At 37.4% G+C, this 22,615-nt stretch overlaps 1 protein-coding gene and 1 long non-coding RNA gene across 6 annotated transcripts in view; both read left to right on the forward strand.

Moving 5' to 3' along the window:
* Nucleotides 1-480: 480 nt before the first annotated feature.
* Nucleotides 481-22,615, forward strand: part of RCAN1 (regulator of calcineurin 1) — a 55,063-nt gene continuing 32,928 nt past the window's right edge. For all 4 annotated transcript variants that reach the window (XM_054652779.2, XM_077192843.1, XM_077192832.1 and 1 more), the window contains exon 1: nucleotides 481-768. In XM_054652779.2, the coding sequence (XP_054508754.2) occupies nucleotides 496-768 (273 nt within the window). In that variant the 5' untranslated portion in view covers nucleotides 481-495. The remainder of the gene's footprint in view (nucleotides 769-22,615) is intronic.
* LOC129133172 (uncharacterized) lies at nucleotides 928-21,716 on the forward strand. 2 transcript variants are annotated; one of them, XR_013185927.1, is made up of 3 exons: nucleotides 928-3,544; nucleotides 20,222-20,424; nucleotides 21,493-21,716. It is a non-coding gene; the product is annotated as an uncharacterized LOC129133172 (long non-coding RNA). The 2 variants fall into 2 exon arrangements; XR_008535924.2 differs by lacking the exon at nucleotides 928-3,544 and adding an exon at nucleotides 15,732-16,655.

The raw sequence follows: 22,615 nt of genomic DNA on the forward strand, positions 1-22,615 counted from the left end.
TATATATATATATATGGTGTATTATATGGAAAATGATATGGTAAATTAGATATGGTATAATAATGTATGGTACTATAATATATATGATAGTATAATTATAACATATATGGTATATTATAACAATATATGGTATTACAATATAATATACCACATAACAATATATGGTATATTATTTGGTAAATAATATGGTATATGGTAAATTTTCAGCTATAGTACATTATATATAGGGCGCGCGTGTATTACATGCACAATATATACTAAATATACAGTGCGTATGGGAAATATAGTATATTTTATACATATATAGTTGATTTTGTGGGTGGGAGCTCAGCCGCTCCCTCACGGCGCTGCCCTCGCCCAACATGGCGGACGCGGCCTCACGCGCCACCTGTTGCCGCAGCGGCGGCGGCGGCTTCCGATTGGCTGACACGGCCCGCGGAGGGGGCGGCGGCGGCTTCCGATTGGCTGCTGCGGGGCGGGGGCGAAGGAAACAAGATGGCGGGCGGGGGATGGGAGAAGCCGCCTCAGCGACGTCGCTGCTGCCGCCTCCGCTCGCCTCCGGCCATGGAGGAGCCGCCGCTCCAGCAGCCGCTGCCGCCCGGGGAAGACGAGGAGGAAGGGGAGGAGGAGGAGGAAGAGGAAGAGGAGGCGGACGCGGAGTGGAGCTTCGTTGACCGCGAGATGGAGGCGGTGGCGCTGCGCGATCTGCCCACCGCCACCATCGCCTGCAACCTGGACCCGCGCGTCTTCCAGGACGGCCCGTGCCGGGTGAGGCGCGCCGGGAGCCGTGAGGGGGGCGCGGGGTGCGGGGCCGGGGCTGCCGCGCTTCTCTGTGCGAGAGAACCTCGGGGGAGCGGGGAGATGAGGGGGCGAGGCTGTGGCTGCGTGTCCCGCCCGTCCCCTCCTCGGTCCTGCCGGGAGCCGCGTCCCGAGCCGGGCTGAGCTGAGCCCGCTCTGAGGGTGGAGCCAGGAGGGGCCGGACTCTGCTCCGGGAGCGGAGGGAACGGCCTCAGGCTGGGCCAGGGCAGGCTCAGCTTGGCCAGCAGCAGCAATTTGCCCATGGCAAGGGAGCTCAGGCCTTGGCAGGGGCTGCCCAGGGAGCTTTGCAGTGCCCAGCCCTGCAGGTGTCCCCTGCAGGTGGCACTGAGTGCTCTGGGCTGGGGACAAGGTGCCCATGGGGCACAGCTGGCACTGCATGGTGCCCAAACCTTGGTGGTTCCACATGATTCCATGGGACTTTCAACACCAACAGCTATTTTAGCTTCATTCCTTTGATTCCTGAATCTGTAGCCCAGGGTGAAGCTCTGCATGAAACAGAAATGAAATCAAATATCCCTGGACCCCCCTAGCCTGAACTTTGTGCTTAAGGTGGTGTTTGGAGCAGCTGATGTTGTGGTTTTATTTTTTTTTTTTCTTGTCTTTGCTATCAAACCCTTTCATCCTGAAGGTGATGCTTAGTTTTTAAAGAGATTTGAATTAAACAGAATGGACTTGAAGGGTTGGGCAGGGGTAACAAATGAAGGGTTGGGCAGGGGTAACAAATGAATTTGAGTCTCATCATCTCAGCATAAACTGTGTTGTCTTCACCATGTGCAGATCCTGCATAAATTACATTTCGAAGGTAAAGAATGGGAGAAGTGCCTTGAACTTGAATAAATATCTGTCTCCAAGTGGGAGGAAAAGTCTCAAAGTTTTAGAAGTAACACAAAACTTAAAAGAAGGCAGGTGGAGGTCCTTGGAAGGTAGGTGCACACAGACTTTCAGTAGATGAAAAATCAGTTCAGTTGTCTGTGGGCACTGAATTGCAGCACTGAAATAGATAATTTAGCTTCATTTTATCAAGTTACAGAGCTGGCAAGAGCTGATAACTCTTGAAAGCTGGTAAAAAGTGACATTTTTAGGAACTCACATGGACTGGCCATGTTTTTAATTTATTTTGTTGGCCAAATGTCAGGAAAGTGCAGAGAGAGAAAGTGGAGCGAGGCCCTGAGGCTGAATCCTGGATTTTGGAGGTGTCAAAGGTGCCCTCAGCATTTGGCTGATGTAAGAAAAACAAAGTTCTATTAAAAATGAGGGAAATGCTGCATTGAGCCATGGTTTGTCCAGTTCTGCAGAGCATTTGGTGGTTTTGGTGTCCCAGGGAATGCAGGAATTTTGTCCCTCAGGTGTGTGGGGTGATGTGCTCACACTGAAATGTCACTGGACCACCTGGGAAGGATTCCAAGGTAATTTTAAAAGGCTGCACTTGGTTAGGGCGTGAACTTTAACAAAATTCCCTTGGTTTGGTGTAGAATACACCCAGAAAATTCCAACTTGTGCAGCAGAGCTGTGGAGTTTGGTGCTGCTGAAGGGATCCTCACCCAGTGTTTGTAAATATTCTGAATTTTGCTGGGTTTGGTTGCTTCCACTCTGTGAGCACTCTGCTTTTCCCAGCAGGTGTAACACACTCCTAAAATACCTTTTCTCTCCAGTTAAATGGGTTTTTTTCTCTCCAGTTAAATGAGATTTTTTCTCTCCAGTTAAATGGGGTTTTTTCTCTCCAGTTAAATGGGATTTTCCCCCCTTCATGGCCCCCTAATAGTTAATCCTGGATTGCCCTATTTGAGGAGGGATGATCCAATCAAAGGTGAGACAGGGCAGCCCCTGGTAACTGTTCCTGTTCTGTCCTTCCCCAGCCAAGATCTGTTCTGCAAGTGCTGCCTGCACATTCCTCCTCTTCCTCCTTTTCAGTTTTTTAATGGTTTTTATTGAGCTGTAGGTAACCCCAGTTGAGAAATCAGAAGTTTTAAATGGTTTGTGAGCAGTCTCTCAAAACCAGACCTTCCTGTCAATTTTGCTAAATGACACTTTATTCTCAGAAGAAATAAAAATACTTCATGACCAGTTTCTTAATACCAGCCCCAAAATCTTCCAGAGTAAAAAAAAAATTAAATTTTCCTAAGCACTTACTCTCAAGTTTTCTAAAGCACAGTTCAGGAATTCCTTTCAATTCTGGAGTTTTTTCTTTCTATTGAAGTACAGGAAATTATCTCAGACAAAACCCTTTTTTCTGATCTTCAAGTTGGCAAATTACTTTAAAAAATTGGGGTTTTCTGAACTGCTTTTTACATTGGATCTGCAGCTTTTGGTAGCTTCAGTGTTGACTGTGTGCTTGAGGGATTGTAATTCTTGAATTTTCTTTTTAAAACTGTGTAGTCATTTGTGTAAGAAAATGTATCAGTAAATAATTTCCAATTAGGTTTTTGTGGTTTTCCATGCTCTTGGTGGGATATTCCATTTTTAGGGCTGTTTTCTGTCAGTAGAGGCCCCTGTGGATGGGATTTGTGCTGTCGGATCCAAGCAGGTGAAAGATTTCCCTGGCTCCTGCCATCCCCAGGGATGTGTCAGAGTTCCCTGGGGATTCCACAGTTCTGACACGGGCACAGCAAGGCTAAAATCTGAAATAATTTCATTTCTGCCTGGTTGGACCCCTGGGAACTGAGAATTTCAGATTTGTGTGCTGACAAACACTGACCCCCAAGGGAACGCTGCATTTGACCTAAAGGTGGGAGGGAGACTTCCAAAATTAAATAATAAAAAACTAAATACATTTATTATTTTAAAATTACGTCATTAATTAAAATTAATTATTTAAAATTGTTTATTTAATTTATTAAAATTAAACAATAATTTATTTTAATTTATTTAATTTAATTATTAATTTATCATTTATTTAATTTATTATTATGTAATTATTTATTATATATAAAATGTATAATAATATATATAATATTTAATTATTTATCATTTATTATTTTATTATTATTTATTTAATTTAATTTATTAAAATTAAACAATAGAACTAAAATTAGAAGTGTGTTGTTTAAATAGAAGTGTGTGGTATCACACAGTAGAAAAATTAGAGTTTAAAGTTTGAATATATAATAATATATATAAAACAAGAGAAAAGTTTAAAACAGAAACTAATCCTTCTTCACAAGTAATATTGTGTAATTAAATAAAAAAATCCACATTACAAACCACAAGTAGTTAGTAATAAGTTAAAAGTAAAAATAATTTAAGTACAATTTCTTAATTAAACAATTTATCCTTAAAACCTTTATAAAAATCCAACTCCGTTTTAATTAATGAAAATAAAATACCATAAAACTCACGGTTTTAAATATAAATAATAACTATAATAAGTGTGATAGAAATAAAAACTAATAAACAAAAAATCCCATCTCACACATTTAATGCCAGCCTTAACCAAAGAAACCCAAAACCATTTTCCATTTCCTCTTAAAGTACAATTTCTTAATTAAACAATTTATCCTTAAAACCCTTACAGAAATACAGCTCCATTTTAATTAATAAAAATAAAATACTATAAAACTCACAGTTTTAAATATAAATAATAACTATAATATAATAACTGTGATAGAAATAAAAACTACTAAACACAAAATGCCATCTCACACATTTAATGCCAGCCTTAACAGAAAAACCCCAAATCCAGTTTCCATTTCCCCTTAATTTCTTAATCAAACAATTTATCCTTAAAACCTTTATAAAAATACAACTCCATTTTAATTAATGAAAATAAAATAACATTGACAGTTTGGGAAACTGTGATAGAAATAAAAACTACAAAACACAAAATGCCATCTCACACATTCAATGCCAACCTTAACCAAAAGAACCCAAATCCAGTTTCCATTTCCCCTTCAAGCATCATTTCTTAATTAAACAATTTATCCTTAAAACCCTTATAGAAATACAGCTCCATTTTTAATTAATGAAATTAAAATATTTTAACATTGACAGTTTGGGAAACTGTAATAGAAATAAAAGCTGATAAAGACAAAATCCCATCTCACACATTCAATGCCAACCTTAACCAAAAACCCAAAACCATTTTCCATTTCCCCTTAAAGTACAATTTCTTAATTAAACAATTTATCCTTAAAATATTTATAAAAATACAGCTCCATTCTAATAATGAAAATAAAATACGATAAAACTCAGTTTTAAATATAAATAATAACTATAATAAGTGTAATAGAAATAAAAACTACTAAACACAAAATGCCATCTCACACATTTAATCCCAACCTTAACCAAAAGAACCCAAGTCCATTTTCCATTTCCCCTTAAAGTATAATTTCTTAATTAAACAATTTATCCTTAAAACCCTTACAGAAATACAGCTCCATTTTAATTAATGAAAATAAAGTACTATAAAACTCAGTTTTAAATATAAATAATAACTATAATATAATAACTGTGATAGAAATAAAAACTACAAAACACAAAATGCCATCTCACACATGTAATGCCAACCTTAACAGAAAAACCCCAAATCCAGTTTCCATTTCCCCTTCAAGTATAATTTCTTAATTAAACAATTTATCCTTAAAACCTTTGTAAAAATAAAACTCCATTTTAATTAATGAAAATAAAATACTATAAAACTCACAGTTTTAAATATAATTAATAACTATAATAAGTGTAATAGAAATAAAAACTACAAACACAAAATGCCATCTCACACATTTAATGACAACCTTAACCAAAAGAAGCCAAATCCAGTTTCCATTTCCCCTTCAAGCATCATTTCTTAATTAAACAATTTATCCTTAAAACCCTTATAGAAATACAGCTCCATTTTAATTAATGAAAATAAAATAACATTGACAGTTTGGGAAACTGTAATAGAAATAAAAACTACAAAACACAAGATCCCATCTCACACATTCAATGCCAGCCTTAACCAAAATCCCAAATGCAGTTTCCACAAGTTGTTCCTCCAGGGATTTCATTGCTCAGAAAATCCCTGGGTTTAGGCCTAGGAGAGATCTTGGACTGAGACAATTTTTCCTTCAATTCCTTGCAAATGTTTCTGAGATTCTGATTTGGAGAAGTTTCTGAGCCGTTGGTTTTGGTTTGATTTTTGCTGGAGTCTCCATCTCTGGGAGTGTTCCAGAGGTGGTTGGATGTGGCACTTGGGGACCTTTCAGGTGTTCAAAAATCACATTTGAAATCCATTTCCATATTTCAGCCCATATTTTGTCCTGTTTCCATGATGGCTCTGCTGGGAAAGCCACTTCCACCTTTAGTGGCTCTGTGATAATTACCTTAATCTGCTGATTTTTGCCAATTAATGAGCATGGCAGCCAGTTCTCCATAATTAACACAACTAAAATTGAAGAGAAGCTGAGAGCAGGCATGGGAGCAGCTTTTCTCTGGGAAAAGTGAATTATTACAGAAATTCATCCTGCAGGAAATGCACTCTGAGCTGGGGCTGAGCCCTCAGTAACCCCAGGGCTGGCTGGGAACAATTCTCTGTGCAATCATTTATTAAAACCAAATAAATATCTGTAATATTTGTGCTTGCAGACAAAGCCCAGCAAGGTGGGCAGCAGCAGAAGCCTGGAACTGCAGCTCCCAAACTCTGCTTTCCTGCAGCTTGGGGTGCTGGCAGTGCTGGCAGCCCCTGGAAGGCTCAGCTGGTGTGGTGGTTTGACAGGAAATGTGTTTTTTGGGATGCTGTGTTTTTGGCCAATGGATATTCAGGCTTTAATATTGGCATTTAACCTGGCCATTGGGACATGGATCTGCCTCTGAGAACACGGGGTTAAAAGCAGAGCTCTCCCCTGGGAGGGTCCTCTTGGGTTTCCAGCGGGAAAGAGTTCGGGTCTCTGCCCCGGCCCAGCTGCTGGCTGGGCAGGGGGAGGGGAAAGCCATGTGGCCGGGAGAGGTAGGCCTGAGCCCCGGGGTGGAAGGGTGGAAGAGAGAAAGAGAGAGAGAGACACCGGGAGCCATCGGGCAGCCCCCCCTGAGAGACACAGAGAGAGAGAGAGACACCGGGAGGCATCGGGCAGCCCCCCCTGAGAGACACAGAGAGAGAGAGAGACACCGGGAGGCATCGGGCAGCCCCCCCTGAGAGACAGAGAGAGGGAGAGAGAGAAAGAGAGAGAGAGAGAGAGAGAGAGACACCGGGAGCCATCGGGCAGCCCCCCCTGAGAGACACAGAGAGAGAGAGAGAGAGAGAGAGAGAGAGACAGAGACACCGGGAGCCATCGGGCAGCTCCCCCTGAGAGACACAGAGAGAGAGAGAGAGAGAGAGAGAGAGAGACAGAGACACCGGGAGCCATCGGGCAGCTCCCCCTGAGAGACAGAGAGAGAGAGAGAGACACCGGGAGCCATCGGGCAGCCCCCCCTGAGAGACACAGAGAGAGAGAGAGAGAGAGAGAGAGAGAGACAGAGACACCGGGAGCCATCGGGCAGCTCCCCCTGAGAGACAGAGAGAGAGAGAGAGACACCGGGAGCCATCGGGCAGCCCCCCCTGAGAGACAGAGAGAGAGAGAGAGAGAGAGAGAGAGAGAGAGAGACACCGGGAGGCATCGGGCAGCCCCCCCTGAGAGACACAGAGAGAGAAAGAGAGAGAGACACCGGGAGGCATCGGGCAGCCCCCCCTGAGAGACACAGAGAGAGAGAGAGAGAGAGACACCGGGAGGCATCGGGCAGCCCCCCCTGAGAGACACAGAGAGAGAAAGAGAGAGCCGCTGCCTGAGACTGTAACCTTGAAGCTTGATAAACATGGGCCTGTGCCGGCAGCACGGCTGGGACGGAGAAGAAGGGGGGGTTCAGCCGGCTGCTTGTAGGAGCTTTTAACCCCTTTTTGGAGAATGAGAACTTTACAGATCATTGACCTTTCCTAGAAGATAGAGTGGAAGATGAGGAAGAAAATGGGCCAGTGTGAGAGAGGTCTGGGCGAGTGAGAGATAGTAGAAGAGTAGAGAAGAATCCTAGTGGGAAGAGATGATGGAGTAGCTTTTGCTGGACTCTTTTTGTATAGCCATGGACAGAACCAAGAGGGTTCAGTGTTGATGCCCCTCGGCCCCAGGGGGTGAAAAATATGGGGGGGACAGGTGTCCCAGAGGAGGGATTGTGGGGACAGGTGTCCCAAAAGAGAGATGGACAGACCCAAGTTCCTTGTGACACAGAGACTGCATTCTAAGGGGAGGCAATGGCCTCAGAACCAAGAGGGTTCAGTGTTGATGCCCCTCGGCCCCAGGGGGTGAAAAAATATGGGGGGGACAGGTGTCCCAAAGGAGAGATTGTGGGGACAGGTGTCCCAAAGGAGAGACTGTGCCTTTTTTGGATCGGGACAGAGCATCCTTAAAAGACAACCCTAGAAGCAGTTCTGGTCCGTGTTCAGTGGTGAGAGCACTGGACATGAAAAGGAAGAAGTCACGACGGCAGATGCACTCCGGGCGGTGCCACAAGTGACACAGAAACACACGAGGCTTCAGCTGTGTTTCCAGGGGAAGCCCATGGCACAAGAAGGACTCCTCTCCTCTTGATGAACTGAGGATTGATTGTTTGAAGGGTGCTGCTGGACCGAGAGTTGGTGATTTGAGGAACAAATGTATTGTGTTGAAATTTGGTGGGGGGAGGAGGAAATGCATTTGTGAGGTTTTCATTTTCCCTGTGTGTGTGTTTCACTTTATCTATAGTTGTAGAGTAGTTAATAAAGTTCTGGTTCTTTTTTCCCTAAGTAGGAGCCTGCTTTGCTTATTCCTGGTCACATCTCACAGCAGAAACCAGGGAGAAGGTATCTTCATGTATAACCATGACAGCTGGGAATAAAGCTCTGTATTAAAGGAGATTGAGTTGGGGTTGGAGTTGCCTGGAGGCTCTGGAATCACCAGCAGGTGCATTTAGGGTTTGTCATTTAGGGTTTGTCAGGTGTTTCAGGAACTCCTCGTGCCTGGCAGGGAGCTGAGCAGATTTCTCAGCAGCCTTTTCTAACAAATAATCTCCATTTTCTGCTAAGCCCTTCCTGCCTCTGCCACAGGCCTTGTAATCCTTTCACTTCACAGCTTCTTAGATCCCATTCAAAAGAAAAGAAAACATTTTAAAATATAAAATAAAATAAAAATAAAAACCCCAAAATAAAAAAAATCCCCCAAAAAAACCCCAAAATAAAACCCCCAAAAAAAGTGGTTTTACATTTATAGATTTTTGTGACCACAGCTCTGCTCTTGGCAAAGTTTCCCCAATGGGAATATCCAATTTCATTATTGGCACCTGCATATCTTTTGATGGTTTTCATTCTTTCTCTGCCAAAAAAAATCTCTTTTTTTTGGGACAGTGTTTGTAGATTTCAATGCTTCTGGTTTCCAAAGAAAGCTCAGGGTTAAGAGTGTGGTTTAAAATCACATCTCAGCAATCTGGATTGACTTTGGACACTAAAATCACGACAAGAAAATGAGGAACCTTCCATTAGGAAAAGTTGTTCAATAGCACTTCTGGAAGTTCTGTTCTTTGAGCAGCTTGAGGATTATATCACACACATATCTTCTGTAGGTCTCCAGAAGAATTATTTCTGTGTCAAAATTCCACTTATTCAAGTCCTCAGAATTTTTTGGGGAATTTTTGGGAATTTTTTTGGGATATTTGGGAATATTTTGCCAATTTTCAGGTCCAAAAATCAGAATTTAATTCAAATTTTTCCCTTTTCCCACAGGAATTTCTCCCCATTCCTGGGTTTTTTTTGGACCTTTTAACCCCATTTTTTTTGTCAATTTTTTGCCCATTTTTGGCTGATCAGTGCTACAAGCAAACAAAACAAATACTTTTATAGGTAGAAAAAACCAATGGAAATATATAATATTTATTGATTGAAATATTCAAATCACTCCTGTTGCACAAGATGGTTGTTGGGTGCCTCAAAAATACCTGAACCTAGAAAAGCAGTGTTTAAAATTCTCATGAATAGCTTTGATGGTGGAGATATTAACAAAATATTGGAGATAGAAATATTGGAAATAAAAATATTATTGGAGATGTTAACAAAATATTGGAGATAGAAATATTATTGGAGATAAAAATATTATTGGAGATGTTAACAAAATATTGGAGATAGAAATATTTGAGATAGAAATATTATTGGAGATGTTAACAGAATATTGGAGATAGAAACATTATTGGAGATAAAAATATTATTGGAGATGTTAACAAAATATTGGAGATAGAAATACTGGAGATAAAAATATTATTAGAGATGTTAACAAAATATTGGAGATAGAAGTATTGGAAATAAAAATATTGCTGGAGATGTTAACAAAATATTGGAGATAGAAATATTGGAGATAAAAATATTATTGGAGATGTTAACAAAATATTGGAGATAGAAATATTATTGGAGATATTAAAAAAATATTGGAGATAAAAATATTATTGGAGATATTGACAAAATATTGGAGATAGAAATACTGGAAATAAAAATATTGTTGGAGATGTTAACAAAATATTTGAGATAGAAATATTATTGGAGATAGAAATATTATTGGAGATGTTAATAAAATATTGGAGATAGAAATATTGGAGATAAAAATATTATTGGAGATGTTAACAAAATATTTGAGATAGAAATATTGGAGAGAAAAATATTGTTTGAGATGTTAACAAAATATTGGAGATAGAAATATTGGAAATAAAAATATTATTGGAGATGTTAACAAAATATTGGAGATAGAAATATTGGAGATAAAAGTATTGTTGGACATGTTAATGAAATATTGGCAATAGAAATATTGGAGATATTAAGAAAATATTTGAGATAGAAATATTGGAGATATTAACAAAATATTGGAGATAGAAATATTTGAGATAGAAATATTGGAAATAAAAATATTGTTGGAGATGTTAACAAAATATTGGAGATGGAAATATTGGAAATAAAAATATTATTGGAGATAGAAATATTATTGGAGATAAAAATATTGGAGATAGAAATATTGGAGATAGAAATATTGGAGATAAAAATATTGTTGGAGATTTTAACAAAATATTGGAGATAGAAATATTGGAGATAAAAATATTATTGGAGATGTTAAAATATTGGAGATAGAAATATTGGAGATATTAACAAAATATTGGAGATAGAAATATTGGAGATAGAAATACTGGAGATAGAAATATTATTGGAGATAAAAATATTATTGGAGATGTTAACAAAATATTGGAGATGGAAATATTGGAGATAGAAATATTGTTGGAGATAGAAATATTGGAAATAAAAATATTATTGGCGATATTAACGAAATATTGGAGATAAAAATATTATTGGAGATATTGACAAAATATTGGAGATAGAAGTATTGGAAATAAAAATATTATTGGAGATGTTAAAATATTGGAGATAGAAATATTGGAGATAAAAATATTATTGGACATGTTAACAAAATATTGGAGATAGAAATAATATTGGAGAAAGAAATATTATTGGAGATGTTAACAAAATATTGGAGATAGAAATACTGGAGATAAAAATATTATTTGAGATGTTAAAATATTGGAGATAGAAATATTGGAGATAAAAATATTATTGGAGATATTAACAAAATATTGGAGATAGAAATATTGGAGATAAAAATATTATTTGAGATAGAAATATTGGAAATAAAAATATTATTGGAGATATTAACAAAATATTGGAGATAAAAATATTATTGGAGATATTGACAAAATATTGGAGATATAAATATTATTGGAGATAGAAATATTGTTGGAGATGTTGACAAAATATTGGAGATAGAAATATTATTGGAGATAATAATGAAATATTGGAGATAATAATGAAATATTGGAGATATAAATATTATTGGAGATATTGACAAAATATTGGAGATATTGACAAAATATTGGAGATATTGACAAAATATTGGAGATATTGACAAAATATTGGAGATAGAAATATTATTGGAGATAGAAAGATTGGAGATAGAAATATTATTGGAGATGTTAACAAAATATTGGAGCTAGAAATAGTGGAAATAAAGATATTATTGGAGATATTAACAAAATATTGGAGATAGAAATATTATTGGAGATAGAAAGATTATTGGAGATAGAAATATTATTGGAGATAGATTATTGGAGATGTTAACAAAATATTGGAGATAAAAATATTATTGGAGATATTAACAAAATATTGGAGATAGAAATATTATTGGAGATAGAAATATTGGAGATAGAAATATTGGAAATAAAAATATTGTTGGAGATGTTAACAAAATATTGGAGATAGAAATATTGGTCATAAAAATATTATTGGAGATATTGACAAAATATTTGAGATAAAAATATTATTGGAGATATTCACAAAATATTGGAGATAGAAATATTGGAGATAAAAGTATTGTTGGAGATGTTGACAAAATATTGGAGATAGAAATATTGGAGATGAGATAGAAATATTGGAGATAGAAATATTGGAGATAAAAATATTATTGGAGATAGAAATATTGTTGGAGATATTAACAAAATATTGGAGATAGAAATATTGGAGATAGAAATATTTGAGATAAAAATATTGTTTGAGATGTTAACAAAATATTGGAGATGGAAATATTGGAAATAAAAATATTATTTGAGATGTTAATAAAATATTGGAGATAGAAATATTGGAAATAAAAATATTATTGGAGATGTTAACAAAATATTGGAGATAGAAATATTATTGGAGATAGAAATATTATTGGAGATGTTGACAGAATATTGGAGATAGAAATATTGGAGATGGAAATATTATTGGAGATAGAAATATTATTTGAGATAGAAATATTGGAGATAGAAATATTATTGGAGATAAAAATATTATTGGAGATAGAAATATTATTGGAGATGTTGACAAAATATTGGAGATAGAAATATTGGAGATAAACATATTATTGGAGATAGAAATATTGGAGATAAAAATATTGTTGGAGATAGAAATATTGGAAATAAAAATATTGTTGGAGATGTTAACAAAATATTGGAGATAAAAATATTTGAGATAGAAATATTGGAGATAAAAATATTATTGGAGATATTGACAAAATATTGGAGATAGAAATATTATTGGAGATGTTAACAAAGTATTGGAGATAGAAATATTGGAGGGAAAATATTATTGGAGATGTTAACAAAATATTGGAGATAGAAATATTATTGGAGATGTTAACAAAATATTGGAGATAGAAATATTATTTGAGATAGAAATATTGTTGGAGATAGAAATATTGGAAATAAAAATATTATTGGAGATATTAACGAAATATTTGAGATAAAAATATTATTGGAGATATTGACAAAATATTGGAGATAGAAATATTGGAGATAAAAATATTATTGGAGATGTTAACAAAATATTGGAAATAAAAATACTATTGGATATGTTAACAAAATATTGGAGATAAAAATATTGGAGATAGAAATATTGGAGATAAAAATATTGGAGATAGAAATATTGGAGATAAAAATATTATTGGAGATATTGACAAAATATTGGAGATAGAAATATTGGAGATAGAAATATTATTGGAGATGTTAAAATATTGGAGATAAAAATATTATTGGAGATATTAACAAAATATTGGAGATAGAAATATTGGAAATAAAAATATTATTGGAGATGTTAACAAAATATTGGAGATAAAAATATTGGAGATAGAAATATTGGAAATAAAAATATTGTTGGAGATGTTAAGAAAATATTGGAGAGAAATATTGGAGAGAAAAATATTATTGGAGATATTAACAAAATATTGGAGATAGAAATATTGGAAATAAAAGTATTATTGGAGATGTTAACGAAATATTGGAGATAGAAATATTATTGGAGATAGAAATATTATTGGAGATAGAAATATTGTTGGAGATGTTAACAAAATATTGGAGATGGAAATATTGGAGATGGAAATATTGGAGATGGAAATATTACTAGAGATATTGACAAAATATTGGAGATAGAAATATTGGAAATAAAAATATTATTGGAGATGTTAACAAAATATTGGAGATAAAAATATTATTTGAGATATTAAGAAAAGATTGGAGATAGAAATATTGGAGATAGAAATATTGGAGATAGATAGATAGAAATATTGGAGATAGATAGATAGATAGAAATATTGGAGATACATAGATAGAAATATTGGAGATAGAAATATTATTGGAGACAGATAGATAGAAATATTGGAGGTAGAAATATTCTTGGAGATGCTAACACAATATTGGAGCTGGAAATATTATTGGAGCTACAAATACTCTTGGGGCCGTTGATAGCGAGCCCTGGCAGCGGTGCCGTGCTCCGAGCTTGCTCATTGCTGGCAGGAGGATCCCAGAGCGGCTCCGCTGTGCAGCTCTGAGCGCTCATGGGCCTGCACAGAATGGGAAATGGGGAATGGGGAAATGGGGAAATGGGGAACCCCTGCTGCTGCTGCTGCTGCTGCTGCCTGGGGATGGATGAGCCACAGCACAACTGAGAAATGGAGGGATTTATTCCAATAATAAAGATTCAAGAAGAATTTAGTGATAAATTACTATGGCACCACAGAACTTATGTGATATGTTATTATATTATAATGGTGTAAGAAATTTAAAATTTTAATAATGAATTGTAATGGTTTATTAAGATAAAATGTAATAAATCTTTTAATAAAGATAAAAAATAAAGAATAAAGACTATAAAATAAAGAATAAAAAGAAAGATTAAAAATAAAGAATAAAAATAAAGAATATAAAATAAAGAATAAAGAATAAAAAGAAAGATTAAAAATGAAGAATAAAAATAAAGAATAAAGAATATAAAATAAAGAATAAAGAATAAAAAGATTAAAAATAAAGAATGAAAATAAAGAATAAAGAACATAAAATAAAGAGTAAAGAATAAAAAGATTAAAAATAAAGAATAAAAATAAAGAATAAAGAATATAAAATAAAGAGTAAAGAATAAAACGAAAGATTAAAAATAAAGAATAAAGACTATAAAATAAAGAGTAAATATTAAAAATAAAGACTATAAAATAAAGAATAAAAATAAAGATTAAAAAAAGAAAAGAAAGAATCAAGAATATAAAATCAAGAATAAAAATAAAGATTAAAAATAAAGAATCAAGAATATAAAATCAAGAATAAAGAATAAACATAAAGATTAAAAGTAAAGAATAAAAAATGAATCTTTTAATAAAGATTTATTCCAAGGCCTCCATGGATGCACCTTGGGCAGCACCAGAGCCCAGCCAGGGCTGCACCCAAGATGAACCCAAATGGCCCCAAAATGCACAACCAGGTATTTTTTATTTTTGATTATCAGCAGTCACTTTTTAATTTCTTTTTTTTTTATTGTTATCAGCAGTCACTGAGCTGTCCCATGCAGAGCAGGACTAAATTATAAAAGTCATTTTAGCAGCAAAGATTTAATTCTGTGACAGTTTATTGCTGAATAGTTCAGTCAGTAGTTTATTCAAGTTTTAATAAGCAATGTTCATACATTTATAACTAATATTGATTATTAATAAATAACATGACCTGGTGTTCTAACTGAGGGTCAGGAGAACACAAGATGAGGGAGATAACAAAAAAAACCATGAAGCAAATACATCTATTGAATTGTGACATATATTTAATTGAAGTTTTTAATGCTTCTGCGTTTTTGGGGTTTTTTGTTTGCTTCTATAGTTCTTTAATGCTTAATCAGAAATTCCAGTGGAGTCTGGGGGTTGTTCCTGTGTGCAAACAGAAACTCCTGGGATGGGATGGGTTGGGTTGGGTTGGGTTGGGTTGGGATGGGTTGGGTTGGGTTGGGTTGGGTTGGGATGGGTTGGGTTGGGTTGGGTTGGGTTGGGTTGGGTTGGGTTGGGTTGGGATGGGTTGGGTTGGGTTGGGTTGGGTTGGGTTGGGTTGGGTTGGAAGGGACCCCAGGGATGCTCCAGCTCCAGGGACACCTGAGCTGCCTGGGGTTGCTTTAATGCTGGGCTCCAGTTGTGGTTTCTGTATTTATGAAGCTCTTTCCTCAGGGGCCATTTGGGAAAGTTTTCATTGGGGTTTTATCTCTTGCTCTGACCAGGGGCTCTTTTTTTCCTTTTAAAATGCAGAAATGTGCTGGCAATGATTGAGTATGGGCTGTGTTCAGTGAACCTGAAGTTGGAACAGAGCTCTAAAATACCATTTAAATTTTGGTTTGTTGTGGGTGTAATGCATAATTAATCTGTGGAAGTCATTGTCCTCAAATGTTTGGGATGCTGCTGTTAAAAATGAGGAGGTTGGAGAGTGATGGCTGCCAGCACAGGGATTTAGGATGTGAAATGTCCTAAATCAGAATCATCCCCCAGCCCCTGCTCTGGACCTTTGCTCTCTTGCTGCAGTGTTTTTTACTGCCAGAGAGAAGCAGAATTAACTTCATTAATTATGGCACTCACTGATTGGTCACTCACAGAAGCAGAGCTGTCCCTGCTCAGTGCATTTCATTTATTCAGATGTAACTGGGCAGATTTGCAGAGGCTCACAAGTGAGGAGGAGCTGGCTGGGATTTTGCTTTTGGAGGTTTTCCTTGGAGTTATTTTGGTGCTGGCAAAGAACTCTTGGTTTTTGAGCTCTCAGGAGTTGGATTTGAGTTCCTTTGATTTAAATTTATTATAAAAAATTGATGAATTGATTTGTCAAATTTCTAGTATCAATTTTTATTAGAAATTGATAAGGTCTGTATCACACAGCTTGGCCAAAACAATCATTAAAACCCCCATAAAATGGAACTTTTTGGCTTTTAGATGCAGCCAAGTCAACCAAACTGACTTCATTTTCTTGCATGGACTGAAAACCATTCTGGAAGCTTCCTGAAGGTTTGGTCCTGGTTTAAAACAGGCTGGTGGAGCTGGTTGTGTGGAGGCCTGTTCACATGGAGGCTGTTTTCCAGGAAGGGCTGGCTGAAAGGCAGGAGGGGAATTGTTCCTCTGTGTCCTGGAGGGAGAAGGCTCTGAGGTGCCATGAGAGCCAGGCTCTGCTGTTCCAATAAATGGATTTCTTTCCTCTTGGTGTTTCCCCCCATTCATAATCCATGTAGTTAAACAAAACACTTCTGCGGGTTTGGAATTCAAAATTAAAAAAAGGAGAATTGTTCCTCTGTGTCCTGGAGGGAGGAGCCTCTGAGGTGCCACAAGAGCCAGGCTCTGCTGTTCCAATAAATGGGATTTCTTTCCTCTTGGTGTTTCCCCCCATTCATAATCCATATGGTCAAACAGAACACTTCTGTGGGTTTGGAATTAAAAATTAAATTAAAAATTTTCTGGTCACCAAACAAGTGAGATAATATTATTAAATTCTTTAACAACTCCCACCTCTGAGTATTTTACTGTAGAATTGTTGATAATTCCTGAGAGCTGCAGTAGCAATATGTCCATGGAAATAGGAAAGAAGAAGTAAAATGTCCATTATTGTGGAAATAGAAGGTGAAATAAGAATTAAAATATCCAATACTATGGAAATAGGAAATAAGAATTAAAATGTCCATTACTGTGGAAAAATAAGATGAAATAAGAATTAAAATATCCAATACTATGGAAATAGGAAATAAGAATTAAAATGTCCATAGCTGTGGAAAAATAAGATGAAATAAGAATTAAAATGTCCATTACTATGGACATAGAAAATAGGAATTAAAATGTCCATTACTATGGAAATAGGAAATAGGAATTAAAATGTCCATTACTATGGACATAGGAAATAAGAATTAAAATGTCCATTACTATGGAAATAGGAAATAAGAATTAAAATGTCCATTGCTGTGGAAAAAGTAAATCAGAACTAAAATTTCTGTTACTGTGGAAAAAGAAGATGAGATAAGAATTAAAGTGTCCAATACTATGGAAGTAGGAAATAAGAATTAAAATGTCCATTACTGTGGAAAAAGAAAATAAGAACTAAAATTTCCGTTACTGTGGAAAAAGAAGATGAAATAAGAATTAAAATTTCCATTATTATGGACATAGAAAATAAGAATTAAAATGTCCATTACTGTGGACAGAGAAAATAAGAATTAAAATGTCCATTACTATAGAAGAGATGATGAAATAAGAATTGAAATGTCCATTACTGTGGAAAATGATGATGAAATAAGAATTAGAATGTCCATTACTATAGAAAAGGTGATGAAATAAGAATTAAAATATCCATTACTGTGGAAAATGATGATGAAATAAGAATTAAAATGTCCATTACTATAGAAAAGATGATGAAATAAGAATTAAAATGTCCATTTGTTGCAGGTTGTGATGTTAAATTATAAGAAAGAGTTTCTGGTGGCAAACACAACGTTTGGAGGGGGAATCAGTGGGAAATTCCTGTGGTGTTTTGCCCATTCCTGGGTTGGTTTTTCCCATTCCTGCGTTGTTTTTGCCCATTCCTGGGTTGGTTTTTGCCCATTCCTGGGTTGGTTTTTGCCCATTCCTGTGGTGTTTTGCCCATTCCTGGGTTGGTTTTTCCCATTCCTGCGTTGTTTTTGCCCATTCCTGGGTTGGTTTTGCCCATTCCTGGGCTGTTTTTGCCCATCCCTGGGTTGGTTTTGCCCATCCCTGGGCTGTTTTTGCCCATTCCTGGGTTGGTTTTTGGCCCATTCCTGGGTGTTTTTGGCCATTCCTGTGTGTTTTTGGCCATTCCTGTGTGTTTTTTCCCGTTCCTGGGTTGGTTTTGCCCATTCCTGTGCAGGATTCCTTGGCCCTTGGTCCAGTTGCCCTCCAGCTGGGAGCCAGCATTGCCTGGCTCATGGAAACTCTGAGGAAAGGTTGAATTTTCCTGGGGCTGCAGGATGCAGCAGCTGCAGGCACAGGCAGTGGAAAGAATGAGCAGCTCCTGCCTGGGGTTGTGGAACACACAGGAATCAGCTCAGGGCAGCTGGGATCAGCAGGGCCTCTCCAAAACCAGCCTACCTCAAAAAATCCCCACATCATGGGGTGTTCTCCCCTTGGGGAAGGCTTAGAATCTGTGTAAGGTACAAATCAAGCCAATTCTGGAAGTTTTTCAGGGATCTGTCCCAACAGAAAAGCCCAGAGCAGCTGAAGTGCAGGAATGCTCCAGAGGAGGTGCTGTCAGGAGAGGTTGCTTGTGGTGGTGTGTTTTATGCTTGTTCAGTTTTCCCCCCATTGTTCTCTCAGAAAGTCCTGCCCTGTTACCAGTTTGTGTCAATCCCCAAACCCCTCCCCAGTTGTCTTGGTTACCAAACGTATCTTTCTTGTTCCCCACCCCTGGCAGCCTGCCTGTCACTCGACACCCCTGCCTCTTTTTCTAGAGAGTTCGGGCCAGGGTGTCGAGTGATTGGGTTAGGGGCCAGGGTCCCTCCCGCAACTGTGTTTGATGGGTTCTCCGATCATGCCAATCCTTAATGTATCCCTCTCTGATTTGCTATCTTTCACCCCTCCCACCCTCTGTAAAACCGAGGCTTTTCCCTGCCTCGGGGCTCTCAGCTTCTTCCACCTGACCCTGCACGTTTCCCTACCAATAAAACCGCCCCCCCGAAGAAACTGAGAGTCGCCTCTTCATTTCATCCTGCGACTTCGGAGCTCTCTACTGCGGCCACACGTCCGCAAGGCCTGACATCGCCTTAGGCACAAGGCCCTGACTCCGGGTTGGGGAGGTGCCTGACTGGCTGGAGGTTGGCTGGACACTTATCTAGCCTGGGCATTTCACTTTTCACCGGCCACTGCTCCAGTTGCTCTTTATTCTGTTCCTTCCTCAGCTGCCAGAGTGCAGTTCTGGCCTTACCCACTGCTCTGCAGGGATGTTCTATCTGCAGGGCTGTTCTATCTGCAGGGATGTTGTGTCTGCAGGGATGTTCCATCTGCAGTGATGTTGTATCTGCAGGGATGTTGTATCTGTTTTATCTGCAGGGATGTTCTATCATCTGCAGGGATGTTGTATCTGCAGGGATGTTGTGTCTGCAGGGATGTTCTATCTGTTCTATCTGCAGGGATGTTCTATCTGCAGGGATGTTGTGTCTGCAGGGATGTTCTATCTGTTCTATCTGCAGGGATGTTGTGTCTGTTCTATCTGCAGGGATGTTGTGTCTGTTCTATCTGCAGGGATGTTCTGTCTGTTCTATCTGCAGGGATGTTCTGTCTGTTCTATCTGCAGGGATGTTGGATCTGTTCTGTCTGCAGGGATGTTGGATCTGTTCTGTCTGCAGGGATGTTCTATCTGTTCTATCTGCAGGGATGTTGTATCTGCAGGGATGTTGTATCTGCAGGGATGTTGTATCTGCAGGGATGTTGTATCTGCAGGGATGTTGTTTCTGCAGGGATGTTGTTTCTGCAGGGATGTTGTTTCTGCAGGGATGTTGTTTCTGCAGGGATGTTGTATCTGCAGGGATGTTCTATCTGTTCTATCTGCAGGGATGTTCTATCTGTTCTATCTCCAGGATGTTCCATCTCCCCTGCTGGCAAAGAGGCACCTCCAGACATTTCTCTGGCTGAATTTGGTAGCAGATGCACAACTGTGTTGGCTTTCAGCAAGTGAGGGTTCCTAACCCAAAAATCACTGCCTGGAATATTGAGAAATTTAAAATATTTTCAGAAATTTATTTTCTGATGCTGCCTTTTTTTGCCCCTTTAATCAAAACAGGTGGGTTCTTGCCATATGAATAAAGAAAGAAATAAAATGCATCCTCAGAGCTCTGTTGTTATATATCTTAACAGCTTGAAATGCCAGTGTGGCACTAATTAATGGCTAAGCTAATTACAGTGTGTCAGGCATTAACCTCACCAAAAATGCAGGAGATTTGGGTTAAATTCCAGCCTCTTCTGTGGCTCCTTTTATTATATAAAAGTTATAAAATATATATATGTATGTACATATATATATATATATATATTTATATATATAAATATATATAAATATATATATTTATATTTATATTATAATATATAAAAAGTATATATATAAAGTATATATAAAAATATATTTATATATAAATATAAAAATATAAATATATAAATATAATTTATATAAAAATTATATATTTATAAATTTATAATATAGATTTATAATTTATAAATATATAAATTATATTTATATATGTATAAGCCTGGTTCAAACTGCCCCAGTTCAGTGTATAAAAATACAAAAATATAAATATTTATATATTTATAAATATAAATTTATAAATATATACATATATAAATATTATTTTTATATAATTCTATATAAAATATAACTTTTATAGATCATAAAAGTTATTTATATATAAATATATATAAAAATAACTTTTATAATATATAAAAGTTACATTTTTAATATAAAATTATATAAAAATAATGAAATCTTTTATTATATTTTATTATTTTATCAGGGGGTTGGAATTAGATGATCTTTAAAGCCTCTTCCAACCAAACCATTCCATGATCTTTAGGAGTGCTTTTGAAATCCTTTTGAAAATTCCAGGTGCACTTGTTTTGTTCTTTGAAATGCAGAAACTTCTTGTAATTGCTTTGAGTGTTCTCCTCCCCTCCCAGAACATTCTTAGAGAACATTTTTGAAGCTTCTCTTCCATTCTTGCCTCTGTGAGTGCAGTGGAAAATGTCATTCTTGAAAGATCACAGAAATTCCAGCCTGCTCTGACCGGCTCCTGGTGTTTTCCAGAGCCTCCTGCGTTCAGGTTGAATTTTTGATTTCCTTTTGTTTTTCCCTTAGTCACAGAGGATGTGTCAGAGGATGCACACGGAGCTGCTGCTTGCCTTGATGATATCTTGAATATTTGAGTTGAACAAATGCTGCTGTTATGTTAGAAGGAGCTAGAAATGAAAACAACCCCAAAACCACCTGCTGTTCTCATCCTTATCTGTGCTCTCCCTCAAGTCATGGTTTTGGCATAATACAGCTGCATTTTTCATGATAATAAATTGTTAAGTGCAGAAGTCTTTTTCATCCTGCTCCAATGGGATTATGTCACATCTTCACTCAGTGGCACAGCTGGAAAAACACCATAAAAATTTAGAAAAACACTTCAGGGACAACTGCCTTACCTGTTAGAATTTTTTATTTAATTTTTTTTTACTTTTCAGAAATGGCAGTTAAACAGGAAAAGCAAAAAAAAAATCCTAAACCTGTGACCCCACAGATGATACAGTCCTGAAGGTGTGTGGGAAGCACAAAATGGCTGCAAAATGTTGGCTAATCAGAGTGAATGAATGAAGCAGTATAAAATAATGAGCAGCTGAATAATTCTTGGGCATGGCTGGGAGTCCCATGAAGTTTTTATTGAATGGAATCAGAATGGTTTGGAATGGAAGGGAGATCAAAGATGGTCCCAGTGCCACTTTCCACTGTCCCCAATGTCCAACCTGGCCTTGGGCACTGCCCGGGGTCCAGGGACAGCCCCAGCAGCTCTGGGAATTCCATCCCAGCCCCTCCCTAATTCCCAAAACTTCCCTAATTCCCAGAATCCCATCCCTCCCTGCCCCTGCAGCTGAGGCCATTCCCTGTGTGCTGGCCCTGCAGCCCTGTGGAAGAGTGCATTGGGGTGAAATGCAGATTATTTTAGTGGCTGGCTCTGGGGGATTCTGTGGAGCTGCAGGGAGTAAATCAAGAGTGAAATCCAGCCCCATCGTGCTGTGGAATTCAGGGCCATGAGGAGGAGCTGGGACCTGGCTGGGTGCTATTTAGGGACCACTTGGGGCTGGGAAGCAAATGCTGCCAGTGGGGGCTATTTTTGAGAGGTGTTTATTTCTCACTGTTCATCAGCTCCTGCAGTTATTTGTAGTAGATCCATCCTTTTCCAGTGCCTTGGTGAGTAATGATGCTGTAAAAGGTAAAA

Source organism: Agelaius phoeniceus, chromosome 2 (assembly GCF_051311805.1).
Source record: "Agelaius phoeniceus isolate bAgePho1 chromosome 2, bAgePho1.hap1, whole genome shotgun sequence".
Taxonomy (NCBI): Eukaryota; Metazoa; Chordata; class Aves; order Passeriformes; family Icteridae; genus Agelaius; species Agelaius phoeniceus.